The sequence below is a fragment of the Onychostoma macrolepis genome, chromosome 10 (assembly GCF_012432095.1).
Source record: "Onychostoma macrolepis isolate SWU-2019 chromosome 10, ASM1243209v1, whole genome shotgun sequence".
Classification (NCBI taxonomy): Eukaryota; Metazoa; Chordata; class Actinopteri; order Cypriniformes; family Cyprinidae; genus Onychostoma; species Onychostoma macrolepis.
In genome coordinates, this window is record NC_081164.1 from 25,073,071 (window position 1) to 25,087,854 (window position 14,784).

Below are 14,784 nucleotides of genomic sequence, written 5' to 3' on the forward strand. Positions count from 1 at the left end.
CCCAAAGACCATCTCCGCTGACTGTCATGATGTCATTTTCCTGCATTTGGCTATATATGTTTTTAAGATGTAATAAACCATTGACGTCACTGACATACAAAATTTTAAAGGATAGTCAAGGATAATATTTTCTTTCTTTCTTTGCTGTAGTTTTGTGCTGTCTTGCATGGCTGTGATCCATCATGCTGGTTTATATATGCGTTATTGGATTGCCAATGCATGAAACAGTGGTTTACTGGCCGAATGATGCTGAAGTCACGCTGTATTGACAGAGGGGAGCGCCTCATAAAATATCGAACTCACAGACAAATTTAATTGGGCTTCTAGAATATCTGTTTTATTTTCCTCCGCACAGCTTTCATTGAGAAGGACTGAATGTTCAATCCTTTGAGCATATCTTATGGAAAATTTGTCTGAGCTCTGCAATGCCTTTATTTTGCTGTTAAAATTGAATTGCAAATGATTAATTTGATCTCGGGCATCTAAAATGCGTTCAGTAGGCCTATGTTGGCATGATGGCAACTTCCAGTCTAGGAATATTTTATTTCTTTATGCGTTTTCTTGTATAATGCAAACGTCAGCTAATTTATGAGAACAAAATGTTCCAGATTAAATCTCATGGAAAGTTTGGGAGGGTACAGTAGATAGTGTCTGGAGTATAGAGCCTGTAGCATGAATTAGATTTAATAATCCCGAGAGAAGCCACTGAATTCTCTGTCCCAATTCCATTTTTCTTTGTAATTAAAGTGTGCGCTAAGATTGATAACAACATCCTTAAGGGAGATAGTATAATTACGTTACATTACATTTGTTTATAGCTTTAGTTAAGTATGTACAGCATGTGTAAAAAAAAAAAAAAAAAAAAAAAAAAAAGGAGAAATGTCTTGTTTTCCAATTTTTTTATTGTTATGATTAATAATCATGTTATAAATATAAGTAGTCGAAATATGAATTATATTTAAATTAATTGGTTATATAATATATATATAAATATATATTAAATATAACAAATACTTAATGTAAAATTGTAATACTGTTCATAAATGTTCATAATTTGAATTATATATTTAAATTAATATATTTTACGGTCATTAGTTTAATATATTGAATTTTTTAAATTATTTTATTACAATTTTATGTATTTATAATATTTATATTTACAGTACAGTCCCTACTGTAATGACCAGCATAAATTTAATGCTGTTTGATTTATGCTGGCAGTTTCTGATGCGGTGCTTGTCTGGCTCTGGGGGTCAAGGTTTGTCTAGTTTGTCTGGAAAGAGACAGTGTGTCCCAGTTTACATGGTATCCATTTTAAGGAGTATGAGGAAACGAGGAAAGGACATGTGGCCAAGTATGGTGTCCCATACTCGGAATTTGTGCTCTGCATTTCACCCATCCACACACACACACACACACACACACACACACACACGCACACACACACACACACACACACACACACACACGCACACCGTGCGTGAACACCTCAGGAGCAGTGTATGCATGAGTTTGTCCCAAATTATATATTATTAATATGTTGATATTATAGTATGCTACCATTTACATTTATGTTGTTTCATTAATTGTTCTAGGTTGATATTTATGTTTTACTGTTTATATTTTTCTGGCAGGTTTCCACTGTGAAAACTCACCCAGTGTGTTGTGATAACATGGGCGTTGTTGGAGATGTTTGGTGTTTTTGTTGTCAAGACTTTGCGGTATGTGCCTTAACCCTTAAAAATGATTTTCTTATTTAATGTTTTTGTCTTGTTTTCCATTACAAATATCTAAACATTCTTAAATTAAGACACATTTAAGCACTTGTTTTCTGAAAGATGTACCAAATAATGTGAAAATTAATTTCAAATATCTGTCAGTGGAGTAAGAAAAATAAACTTCATTCAAAGGAAATACAAGATTATTTTTCTGATCACATTCATGGATATTTTTTCTTGTTTTAAGAAGAAATTTATTTATTTTTTAAAATTTGCTTAAAACTTTGCTCACTCTCAGGCCATTCTCGTTAGGATGAGTTTGTTTCTTCATCAGATTTGCATTGCATCAGTGTCTCAGCAATGGATGCTCTGTAGTGAATGGGTGCCGTCAGAATGAGAGTCCAAACAGCTGATAAAAACATTACAATAATCCACACCACTCCAGTCCATCAGTTAAACAAATCTATCATTAAGGCATATCCTCCATTGTCCTCTCACATCAAAATCCACCAGCATATTTTTTTTAGAACTGTTTTCGCTTGCAAATGGAACTTGATCTGTGCATATTTCTATCCTGATTCAGACAAGATAACCTTTTCACTGGACAACGCAGTGTTATGGATAGAGGACTTGTTTGAAGTTAAAAACATTGTTTATTACAAACACGCATCTTTTCACTTTTCAAGACATTAATTGTTGGGGTGCGGTTGTTTGGATTATGGATTTATGGATTATTGTAATGTTTTTATCAGCTGTTTGGACTCAAATTCTGATGGCACCCATTCACTGCAGAGGATAGTTAGTTTTGTGAGTGAACTATTCCTCCAATATCGAGTCATTTGGCTCCTCAAGTAAATGTATCATGATTTAAGAATGTGTAGATAATTGTATTGTATTAGACTTTAACATTGTCCGTCATTTTGATGGACAGGGTCGTAAAAATTCCGTCATAATCTATTATCCAATAAATTGCAATGGGCTAAGCTTTGCGCTTAGTCTCAGATTTCAAATTCTGTCCATTTTATTAGGAATTGCAAGCAATAAATACTGTTTTGGTGCTCTTTAATGTGGCGTGATAGATCGCTGTAGACACCAGATCAAGCGAAGCGGCAGCGCAAAGCGCACGTGAAATGATCATCTCTTTCACTAGTGGGTACTCGTAATCAAAAGCATAGCATTTTATTTTTGTTCTGGAGCTGATGATCCCGCGCTCTGCTGCCACACCGGAGCGCACTCGCCACCAATTGGACAGGGCTGGGAATTACAGTTACAAATTACAATAGATCACTGTCAAAGTGACGGACGGCCTTCAGATTTTCCGTCACTGCTAAAAAAATTCGCAATTTTTTTTCCGGTTAACGCGACCTCTGGTACTGGACAACAAGACAAAAATACAGTGTAAGAATTCATTCTTTGCGGTGTATAATTATAAACCTAGCCTGAGAAATATTCACTGCATTAAGTGTGACAACTAGCCCCGCTTTATATACGGTACTTTCCCACCACCAGAGAAGTGCATACAAATTGGGACGAGCGCTTCAGAGAATGTTAACCTGGATAATATACTACTCTTTGAATTCCATCGGGTTCCTGTGAGACGCGTCGTTGTTTGAAGGCAGATCTTTGAGGCACAAAGGACTGTACTGTGAACGCTGAGATCTGAAAACCCACCACAGCACAGAAGGAGAACACGCGGGCGGCCCGTTCCCCTCCCACCGACACATCTGTACTGGTTCCAACTGGTAGTAATGGTGTGCCACGTTGCAGTGTACGACGGGTAATTAGCCATCATGGGAGTATTTGTGGGACTGAGATAAGTAGATGTATCCTCTGCGGGGTTTGCCATCAATCTTGAAACCCCTCCAACCACCCCAAGAGCCAAAGTCTGCCCGTTTTGAGGACTAAACGTGCATGAACATCATGTACTAACCAGTTGACATGGGGAAGACAGATAGTATTTGTACTTGTACAATATTTGAAGAAAAAGATGCCCTGCAGTTCATGGGAGAGACACAGCGTGCGAAGTAAACAAGATTCGACTCAAAATTGATTTGTGAAGAATACACCACATATATATGTGTTTTTAAACTATTTAAATAGATTTATTTACTTTTTTAATTATTCCAAACAATTTATTTAAATATTTAATTATATAAAACTTATTTTATTGCTTTTATTTTTAGTGCTGGGCAACGATTAATCTCGATTAATCGCATCCAAAATAAAAGTTTTTGTGTACGTAATATATGTGTGTGTGTACTGTGTATATATGAATACAAACACATGCATGTATATATTTAAGAAAAATATGTTATGTTTATATATTAAATATATTTATATATAATATAAATTATATGAATATAAATATAAATATATACATGTAAATATTTTCTAAATATGTACTGTTTGTGTGTCTTTATATATACATAATAAATATACACAGTACACACGCATTTATTATATAAACAAAAACGTTTATTTTGGATGTGATTAATCGCGATTAATCGTTGCCCAGCACTATTTATTTAATTTTTCTTCTCAGTATTGGATTTAGTATATTTATAATCAAAATTTTCTGGGCTTGTCTGGCATCTTGGATGAATTTTTTTGAGGAATTTTTTTACAATGCATTATGGGATTGCACAGTATTTGAAGAGCAAAATGACCTGCCATTAACAACTGATTGGTAAGAAGAACAATGCCATACTCTAGTACAGTGTTATTACAGAATTAATTATACAAACCGATCTCATGAATGTGGGTATAAATAGTACGCCAAATAAAAACAAAAACTTGTGGTATTATCTTGGCGTGTATATGCTACGCAATGGAAGGCTTGTGGGGTAGATGCGCATCATATGCATGCGAAAACTGCGCAACATGTGCACGCCAAAGTACATTTTTGCGTATCAATACCACGAGTTTTTGTTTTTATTTGGCGTACTATTTATACGCATTATCGTGAGACCGGGCTCTAATTATTCATATTTTGAATTAGCTTTTTTATATTTTAATTTTAGTTTTATGTTTTAGTCAATTTATGTGCTTTTGACATTTTGATTTGGTGTTTTTTTAAATATCTCTAGACATTTTATTTCATTTAGTTTTTAGTCATTTTAGTAGGCTACTTAAACGTATTAATATCCTTATTTTAGTTTTTAGTTTTTTTTCCATTTTTAGTTAATGTTTTTTTTTTCCAGCTTTATTTCATTTACCAAAAACTGTTTTTAATAGTTTGTTTTAGGTAATAATAACAATAATGCTTTTATAAAATGAGAAATATACATCATAAACACATTATAACAAGTATTTATAATATCTATTTATTTAATTATAATTTTAATTACATTATTTTTAGAAATTATTTTAGCATTTACTTTTCAGTTTTAAATTAATTGTATATAAAATCAACATTTTTCTTTGTTCGTCTACCTATTTGTATTATTTTTTGCATTGGGCCTGTAATGCCACAAATGCATTGGACAAATTTTTTAACGTGATTGCCTTTTTTTTCCCCCTTGAATTTTTCATCTTTTCCTCAATGCTTATCTCACATCCATAAAGGGTCTTGACAAGTCATCTTACCGGCAGCAATATGGCAATTAGATGTCTGAGCTGTAGAAGATAGAGGCGGTGTTTGTAACACCAGGGATCATTCGCATCTGGGTACAATCGGGTTGTCAAGTTTTCAGTTTCATGCAGAGTCTGTTAATTGGCTCTCCAGTTCACACACGGTCTTCGTTCTTCTCTCCGAAGGTAGCAGAGATGGTCTTCAGAGAAAAGAAGATACTGTAATTGAGCTCAATCACTCATAGATATCCGACGGTCAATCAGTGGAGGCTTCTTTAGAGACCTGGAACATGTCGGCCTCATCAGTACCACCCGCGGAAAGAGCTCAGTTCTCTGCATAACTACATGAAATGGTGTTTTAAGAAGCTGATAAAATGGTAAGTGGGAAGGGCATGCTATAAAATAATTATATAATGCGATTTTGTCTGAGATATTTCCTTCAATCTTGTAGTAAGTTGCTAAGCAGCTGGTATAAGTGGCTTGTCATTATAAGCATTGTCAGGTAGACTGTTATTTTAAGGGGTCGTGTTTTTGTCAAAGATAATGATCCCGAGAAGAGACTGCCGCTAATGCAAAAGAAATGGAGGGAATCAGTCAAGAACAGATTACATGCTGGAGGAGGAATTGAGAAGAAGATGAGAAATGGACGTCTGCTGGAAGTGGGAGAGGAATGGCTTGGGAAGGAGGAAAATCTCAGAATGATGAATTCAAGTGTCAGAGGTACTGTACGTAGATAGGTAATAGGTTACGGAAGAGATTCGCTTTTTAAAAAGCAGTGCGCCACGATCCGATTTGCGCAGATTGGGTGAAATGTTGAAGCTCATACACGAAACCAACAGTCACAGGAAGTGTGGAGTGATTTGTGACTCTGTCTTGGAAATACGAGTTAATTCGAGAGCTATAATAGCAGTTTACACCTCACTAGGCATCAGCCAGTTCCCAAATTGCTTCATAAATGGTAACAAATGAACCCATGAACTGCTAAAACAATTCAGAGGTTTTTCTGAAGTATGTGGAGATCTTCTACAGCATGTATCACTGTGTTCTCTTAGTAATAACTCTCTTAAAGGAATAGCTCCCTCAGAATCAAAATTCTGTCATTGGTTATTCATCCTCATTTCATTACATATATGACTAAGATTACTTTTTTTCTTATTTCTTTTTAGGACACAAAATAATCTCTCGCTTGCTCTTTTTCACACAATGACAAAAAAAAAAAAAAGTAGGCTATTCTTCTATATGAATTGGGCAACATATTCCAAGCCTGCAGAGGGCAAATGATGGTTTTGTGTGAAGAACAGACCAAAAGTTAGGTTGTTCAGAACATCCTTGTTTTGGTGCAAATATTGTCATCATCCTCAAGTCATTCCATATGGCTTTCTTTCTTTTGTGGAGTGCAAAAAGAGATGTCACACAAAATGTTCAAGCTGCTCTTTTCCATAAAATAAAAATTAATAGGATTAATGGGGTTTTAATAGTTAATTAATAGGTTTTATTTTTTATATTTTTCATTTAAATGTTTGGTTTAGTAATTTTATGATTTTCTCTCTTTTTGTTTTTGTTCTTATTTAGTTGTATTTTTATTTTAGTTTTAGTTGTAATAATTTTGGTACAGTTTTCAGGCAGCATTTCTAATTTTACAATTTTGCATTAAATTAAAGTTTATTTTGAATAAATTTGAATACTTTTAGTTAACAGTAGTAACAGTCAGGTAACATTTGCAAATTGTTCTAGAAAATCAAACAGGTTTATAATGACATGAGTGTAAATGATGACAGGACTATTATTTAGAGGGAACTGTTCCTTTAAGTTGTTGTGCTTCAGGCAATAACATTTTGTAATTTCTTTGACATTACGGTGGCCGAGAGAGAGCTCAACGCGCTGCAACTTCAGAAAACACATGCAAATAGAAAAAGCACCAGCAAATCAAGAAAACATCTTCATCAGTTTGACAGCAGGTGCTGCAAATGCTCACAACGCAAACAAATAAATAATTTTATTTGCAGCGCGTTTCTTTGTTTGGTTGTGTTGTGAGCACTTGCAGCGCGCGTGTTGTCAAATTGATGAAGTTCTTTTCTTAATTAGTTTTTTCTATTTGCAGCACATTGAGCTCTCTCGGCCACCGTAAGACATCCTCAGAAACTGCTGCCAAAATATTTCCTGCTGTCTTAGATAGGAATAATAGAAAAACTTTAATCTCCCCTTTCATATCCATCTCTTTCTGTCCCTCTTTGTCATCTTCTATTTCTTTTTTTATCGGCTTTTTCCGCCTTTGTGTCTGAAAACTGGATTTCCTACCAGCAGTCAGTCTCAGTACAGATTCATGTGAATGTTTGAGTTCTGGTGTCCACGTTGTGATTATAAACAGAATCCCTGCATAGTTAAAGAGAGGCGATGTAGGTCACGCTGTGACTAGCTGCATGAGTCTCTTGTTTCCATAGCATTCGTTTACCAGCCGTTCTCTCGCTGCTGCATGAGCTGAAGGTTCATATCAGGTTGACAGTGTTTGGAAAGCTATTTGAAGTACTTCAGTCCAACTACAGTCAAGCTTTTGAAAAAGAAGATTCTGCACTACAAACAAAAACAAACAAAAACTGCAAACAAAGCAAATTATGTTGAAGTTAGTTGTTTAAAGGCAATAATAAATCTAGTGATTTAACATAAGCATTTACTTAATTATTTTACTAATCATTCAATGTCACTGGGACTTAAAATAATCAGTGAATAATTTATTTACATGAACAGTGTGAACTGATGAACAATGAACTGATTCAGTGAACAGAATGAACTTATTCAAATAAAAAGAAGCATTTAACTAATTATTTTACACATTTTAAATATTGAACTTATTATTAAGAGGACCGAATTGGTGAGATATTTATTTACATGAACAGGGCGAATGATCTAATTCAGATGAACAGAAGCGTTTAACTAATTATTTAATGAATTTTAAACACTCAAGACACATTGATGAATAAGAGAACATGTATTTATTTACATTAACAGTGTGAATGAACCGATGCAGATAAACAGATGCATTTGACAAATTTCATAAATTGTCAATATTTAATTAAGACAGCAACATGAATGAATCGGTGAATCATTTGATCAGATAAACATTTATTTACATGAACAATTTAAATTCGCAATTCGAATTTAAATTTGATTAAATTAAATTTAAATTCAATTCAATTGACAATTTAAATTCGCATTTCGCAACATCTAACTACTGGGGTGCCTCAGGGCTCAGTTCTTGGACCACTTCTCTTCTCTGTCTATATGGCATCACTAGGTTCTGTCATTCAGAAACATGGCTTTTCATATCACTGCTATGCTGATGACACTCAACTCTACCTCTCATTCCATCCTGATGATCTGATGATAGCTGCTCGCATCTCAGCTTGTCTAACAGACATTTCTTGCTGGATGAAGGACCATCACCTTCAACTCAACCTTGCCAAGACAGAACTGCTTGTGGTTCCATCAGACCCATCGTTTCATCACAATTTCACCATCCAGTTAGGCACATCAACCATAACTCCTTCAAAACAGACAGAAACCTTGGAGTTATGATTGACGATCAGCTGACTTTCTCAGACCACATTGCTAAAACTGCCCGGTCCTGCAGATTTGCTTTATTCAACATCAAGAAGATCAGGCCCTTTCTTTCAGAACATGCTTCACAACTCCTTGTTCAAGCTCTTGTTCTGTCCAGACTGGACTATTGCAATGCTCTCTTGGCAGGTCTTCCAGCCAGTTCTATCAAACCTTTACAATTAATCCAGAACGCGGCAGCAAGATAAATTTTTAATGAGCCAAAAAGAATGCACGTCACACCTCTGTTTATCAATGGCTACCAATAGCTGCTCGCATAAAATTCAAGGCATTAATGTTTGCTACAAAACCACCACTGGCTCTGCACCCCTTTACCTAAATTCATTACTTCAGACATATGTTCCCTCTAGAATTTTGCGTTCTGCAAGTGAACGTTGTTTTATTGTTCATCCCAAAGAGGCACAAAATCATTTTCACAGACTTTTACATTAAATGTTCCCTCCTGGTGGAATGACCTGCCCAACTCAATCCGAGCAGCTGAGTATCTGACCTTAGCCATCCTCAAGAATTGGCTAAAAACACATCCCTTCCATCTTTATTTGACCCTCTAACTCTAGCACTCTCTGTTCTAATTCTATTCTTTAAAAAAAAATACTAACACTAGCTTTTCTAATCTTTTTATATTCTATATGTTTTTATTTTTATTTATTATACAATTAACAAAAGCAAAAAAGGCCTGGAACACTAGCTTGATCTATTCTTTTTCTATTCTATCTGTTTTTCTTTTTATTTATTATGTAATTTACAAAGAAAAAATCCTTGCTACGTGTACTGCGTTAGGCTAATTGAGACTTGAGCATTTGCATATCATTGCTTTTTTGTTGATTTTGATTGCTTCTAATGTTCTCATTTGTAAGTCGCTTTGGATAAAAGCATCTGCTAAATGACTGAATGTAAAAGTAATGTAAATGAACTGATTCAGAAAAGCAGATGCTGTTAACTACTTATTTCACAAATCTTCAGCATTTAAGTAATTATTAAAAAGACAGCGAATCATTTATTTACATGAATAGTGTGAATGAACAGATTCGGCAACAAAGAACTAAATATTTACTCAGATAAATATAAGCATTTAACAAACTTGACATTTTATTAACTATTAAGAAAATACAAGGACTTGAGTCAGTGAATTATTTATTTAAATGAACATCTGAATTAACTGAAAAATCAATTGTTTGTTTTTTTCTTGATTTTCTCAGTGGCAGAGCAATAAAATGTGTATTTTTTGTGCTTCACCACTAGTTGTTGGTAAAAGCAGTTTATTAATGGAAAATCTACACTTTTCATTTATGGAAACTATAAATATGTAGTTCAGTCAGTAGCATTAGTACTACTTTTAGTAAGGGACTTTCCAACATTGCAGGCTAATCCTTTGCGTTAAATTGTTGTGACATCTGTCAATGTCATATCTACCCTTGTCAACATTGTGAATTCACTGTGTTGCCAAAAGCAGTTTACGAACTGCTGTTTGACTCCGTCAAAAGCGTCAGTTCTCGCGGCCTTGATGTTTGCTGCATTTTATTCATGTATTCAGACGGCACACTCCTGGGGTCTCAACTCTGCCTCCTCTCACACCGGAGATGGCCCGCTAAGGTTAACACCTGTCCCCGAACCGGTAATCTGCTCCATATTAAACATCTCAGTTAGACCGTGACCCGCATAATATAAAGCAATTATTATTTCACAGCCAGTCTTCCTCGCGGCATAGTGAGATATTGCCGTTTTGGCAAGTTTTTCATTGCAAAGTGTTTTAGCACCTAGTGTGGAATAATCTTAGCTCCAATCTCTAGTAAAACCAAATTAATAAGTCTAAGAAAGGTACACAAGTCTGAGTGGGTTAAAGGTTAGAAGCCACGTCAATAAAATCAATACGAAAAAATGAAAGGCACAGAAGGATTGGTTGTCTTGACAGGCCACCAAACTACATCATATGTTGTTTTATATTTCATGATCATATTGAAAAGGCAATCAGATGATATTAAATATTAAATTTCTAATAAACGGATGAATGGTGGTGGTCAGCAGCAGCAGCTGCGAACGCTAAAACTGATGAAACGTACTACAATACGTCTTCACAGATAGCTGAGAGAGAGAGAGTTCATCCACCTCCATCTTTCTGTTTACATGTTGGCTCTGACAGAGTGATAATTGGAGAGGGAGATACTCAAGCTAGCTGGAAAACGGAAGTTCGCAAATTAAGCACGATTAGTCTTTTAGTTGTTTCTAGGTTGAGACGCATTCACCACCAGCATGCCGTTCTGTACAAGGCAGGAACAAAACCAAGAGAAAAATGCACTAAAGGTCATTGTGTCTGGCTTTAACAATATCTAATAACAACAGGTATTTATTTATGAGCTTTGAGAGAAATCCTACCATTTCAGTAGTTCTTGGCTAGCTGGTTGGTGTATGCATCAGTACCAGCAAAAGTAATTGTAATGACTAATGCCACTTTGCTTCTCAAATAAATGGATCTTGATTTAAGAGACCTAAGACATTTGCATTGGCAAACAAGACAAATATGCTATAAGGAAGAACATCACTTGCTGTACAATGTGATCAGAGAGTACAGTAGAAAATATGTTCATGTTCTAGTGGTTGGGAGCAGAGGTATTCAAGCTATTTTCTTGAATAAAAGTATAGAGATTGGTAGGAAGTCATATTTTCAGTCTTTGAAGTGTTTGCAACCAATTGTGTTCTCCCTATTTAGAGATTGTTTTCCTCAGTTTATTACTTAAATTTTCTTTACTTGGTCTTAAAAAGTCTTAAATTTACCTATATATAAGGCTCAGAGTACTATAAAATGCCATAACTAGGCCTATTATTTAGTTCCTTTAGAGCAGATGAGGTACACTTGAGAGTTTCACAGTATACATTATATTAAGAGCTCACAACAAGGGGGGAATCGTTCTCATTTAATTAATCTCTATGCTAAACGGGCATCCAGGGAGCATGACTCATGTTATTGGGATCTCAAAGCATCACTTTAACTTCCATGTTTGGTAATAAATATATCAAGGATATACTGAAAAGGTACGCTTATGCAATGGCTAACAGCATTAGCTGTGCTTAAAAGTTGGTCCTGTTTGTATAATAACATGACTCGCCTGGTTTAAAATAACCTGAAACTGATACAGAGTTTTCATCCTTGACTGAAGCGATACTTGACAAAGCATAGTTGTCTGATTTTGATGTAGAACTCTACTTGAAAGCTGATTTCAATAATTATGTTACCTGGTTGACACATTCAACTAGTTTTTTTTTCAAAAGAAACAAAAAGGTATGAAATTTCGTCATTGGTGGACTGAAATGAGGAGGCTGCTTTTTCTGTATTTTTAGTCCAATACAAAAAATTTATTTTTTAGGTTAAATGTTTATTGAACTCCGTTGGCCATCAATAAACAGCTAATGTCAGTTTATGAAAGAAGCAGCCATTTCCCATTTGAGAATAGGCTAATCTACAGTTTGTGAATAATTCGTTAATGTTCTTGGGTTGAATGAATCCTCAATGTATTGAATCAGTTCACAAAACCATTCTGAATAATTTGTTGCCGGATCAATTTCAACTCACTGATTCAGTGATCCGGTAGTCTCGCGTAGCCATCCATGGCAGCTGTCATTGGCCAAGGCTCACCCATGAGGCCGTTTGGCCGACATGTCAAACAACCAATCACAGTTTGCTGCGTTCAGCGTCACGTTTCGGGGCGTGTAAATGTCGCCACAATAACAGACCAGTGTGTAAAACTCTCGGACGTACTTTTGAAAATCCAGCGTTTAGTTGACCCTGATAAGCGCTTCTCGTCACAGCTGTAAACATCACGGCTTTCTTCTTTCATTAAAGGGGTCATCGGATGCCCATTACACTGTAAAAAGTGAACAAAATTGTTTCAACATTTTTGGGCTTAGTGGATATGCAGGGAGAGACAGCAGAAGCAATTGCGACAACACTGACGGAGTTTCTTGACAGTATTGGTCTTGATTTCAAGAAGTGTGTCGGCATCGGAACTGATGGCTGTAGTGTCATGGTTGGACGGAAAAACTCCGTTTATACTCGCCTTCTCAAAAAGAATGAGAAACTGCAACTGCTTAAGTGCGTGTGTCATTCAATTCAACTTTGTGCCAGCAAAGCCGTTGAAACACTGCCTCGCAATCTCGAGTTTTTAATTTCACATTCACACAATTGATTTTCTCACAGTGCGCAGAGGCGCAGAGAATATGCCAAAATTTACCAATTAATCAACCCCGGTGAAACGCCACTGATGCTAGTGCAGCTTTCAGGCACTAGATGGCTCTCCATATATGACTGCTGTGTTCGTGTACTAAAGCAATGGGATGAGCTGAAGTTACATTTTCAGCTGTGCAAAGATGCAAAACGATGCTATGATGCAGAAGTACTCTACCAGATGTACTGTGATCCCTTGAACAAACTGTACCTGGAGTTTCTTATGCCCATCTTACATGAGTTTTCTAGAGTCAACAAATTGTTTCAACTTGAAAATGGGAATGCATTCAAAATGCTGGACTGCCTACAGTCATTTTTTCGTACACTTATCTCAAGAGTAATCACACCCAGTGCCATTCCTCCTTCTGATTCCAAACTCCTTGATGTCAATTTGAATGACACAGCCAATCATCTGCCCGTGTGTGCTGTTAATTTTGGTGTGCAGTTTTCTATTGCTCTTGGTGAAGCAAAGCTTGACAGCACCATCGAAACAAATATGAAGAACAGATGCCGGGATTTCCTTCTGGAAGCAGCAAAGCAGGTGCAGAATAGGCTCCCTGCAAATATCAATACCTGGAAATCCATGACATCATTCAGCCCATCAGTGATTCTATCACAGAACAAACCACAGTTAGCCACAGTATCCATGCTGAAAATGTACACTGGTGATCTCGGGGCCCTGGATGCACAGTATCAGGCAATCAACTTCCAGGAGTGGAAAACAAAGGATGACTGTCAAGCAGTTCTTAACTACAAGGACAGTAGTGGGGAGCAGTGTTTTAAAGATCTGGCCCTGTTTGCACTGTCCCTTCTTGCAATGCCTTTGAGCAATGCTGACGTTGAAAGGGTTTTTTCTCAAATGAACCATGTAAAATCTAAACTACGGAACAGAATGGGCCAGAAGACTCTCAGTAGCATATTGTGCATTCGCTACGGCCTAAGAAGACTCGGCATTTGCTGCAAGGACTTTGTCACGAGCCAGGAGATGTTGCAGCGCTTCAATGTTGGGATGTACAGAGATGGAGAGGAGACAGGGGAGATGATGGACAGTGCAGCAGAGGAGCAGGATGACCTTCTTTTGTAAGGTAAATTTAAATTTTTTTCAATGTTTTTGTAATGTATTAATTATCACAGGCTATAATAAAAAATTAAAAAAAACATACTAATACTAGGTCCATACTAATAGTAACAGTAGATACATTTGGTTCAAATATATTTTATTAGGCTATAAATATACGTTACAGCTCCCCCTTAATGCTCTTGTGTTTTTCTCCTTTTGCATCTCTTCAATCCTATTCTGCTCACAGGTGATCGGAGATGAGTGAAGAGTGTGTGCCCTCCCACTTTGTTGCAGTTTGCTGATTTTTGTTCTGTTTGTTTTGTTTTTGCTTTTCAAATAAAAGAGTGGTTTCAGTTTAATATGTTGCAGGCTCATTTATTGATAATAAATAATTGATAATAAATCATATTGATGATAAACGATAATTCAATAATATTGGGCTTGTTTTGGGCTTGTTTTTGAAGCTGTGGTTGCTTATTTGTCTCGCGAGAGTTGGCAACTGTGGTCACTCTTCAGCTCAATAAGCTGTTCCTGCATATCAATTGATAGCTCGTTTGCTGTGCACACAAACGGATCTCGAACCCACGCAAAAGAGCGATAAT

The 14,784-nt window shown here is 36.0% G+C and overlaps 1 protein-coding gene across 1 annotated transcript; it reads left to right on the plus strand.

Moving 5' to 3' along the window:
* The first annotated feature begins 12,282 nt into the window (after nucleotides 1-12,282).
* Nucleotides 12,283-14,536, plus strand: LOC131548545 (uncharacterized). The gene is made up of 2 exons (XM_058789909.1): nucleotides 12,283-14,207; nucleotides 14,430-14,536. Exon 1 carries the CDS (start codon nucleotides 13,160-13,162, stop codon nucleotides 14,204-14,206), a length of 1,047 nt encoding a protein of 348 aa, XP_058645892.1. The 5' UTR covers nucleotides 12,283-13,159; the 3' UTR covers nucleotide 14,207; nucleotides 14,430-14,536.
* The last annotated feature ends 248 nt before the right edge of the window (nucleotides 14,537-14,784 follow it).

Coding starts and splice junctions, on each gene's coding strand:
- LOC131548545 (XM_058789909.1), top strand. CDS start 13,160: ATGCTAGTGCAGCTTTCAGGCACTAGATGGCTCTCCATATATGACTGC.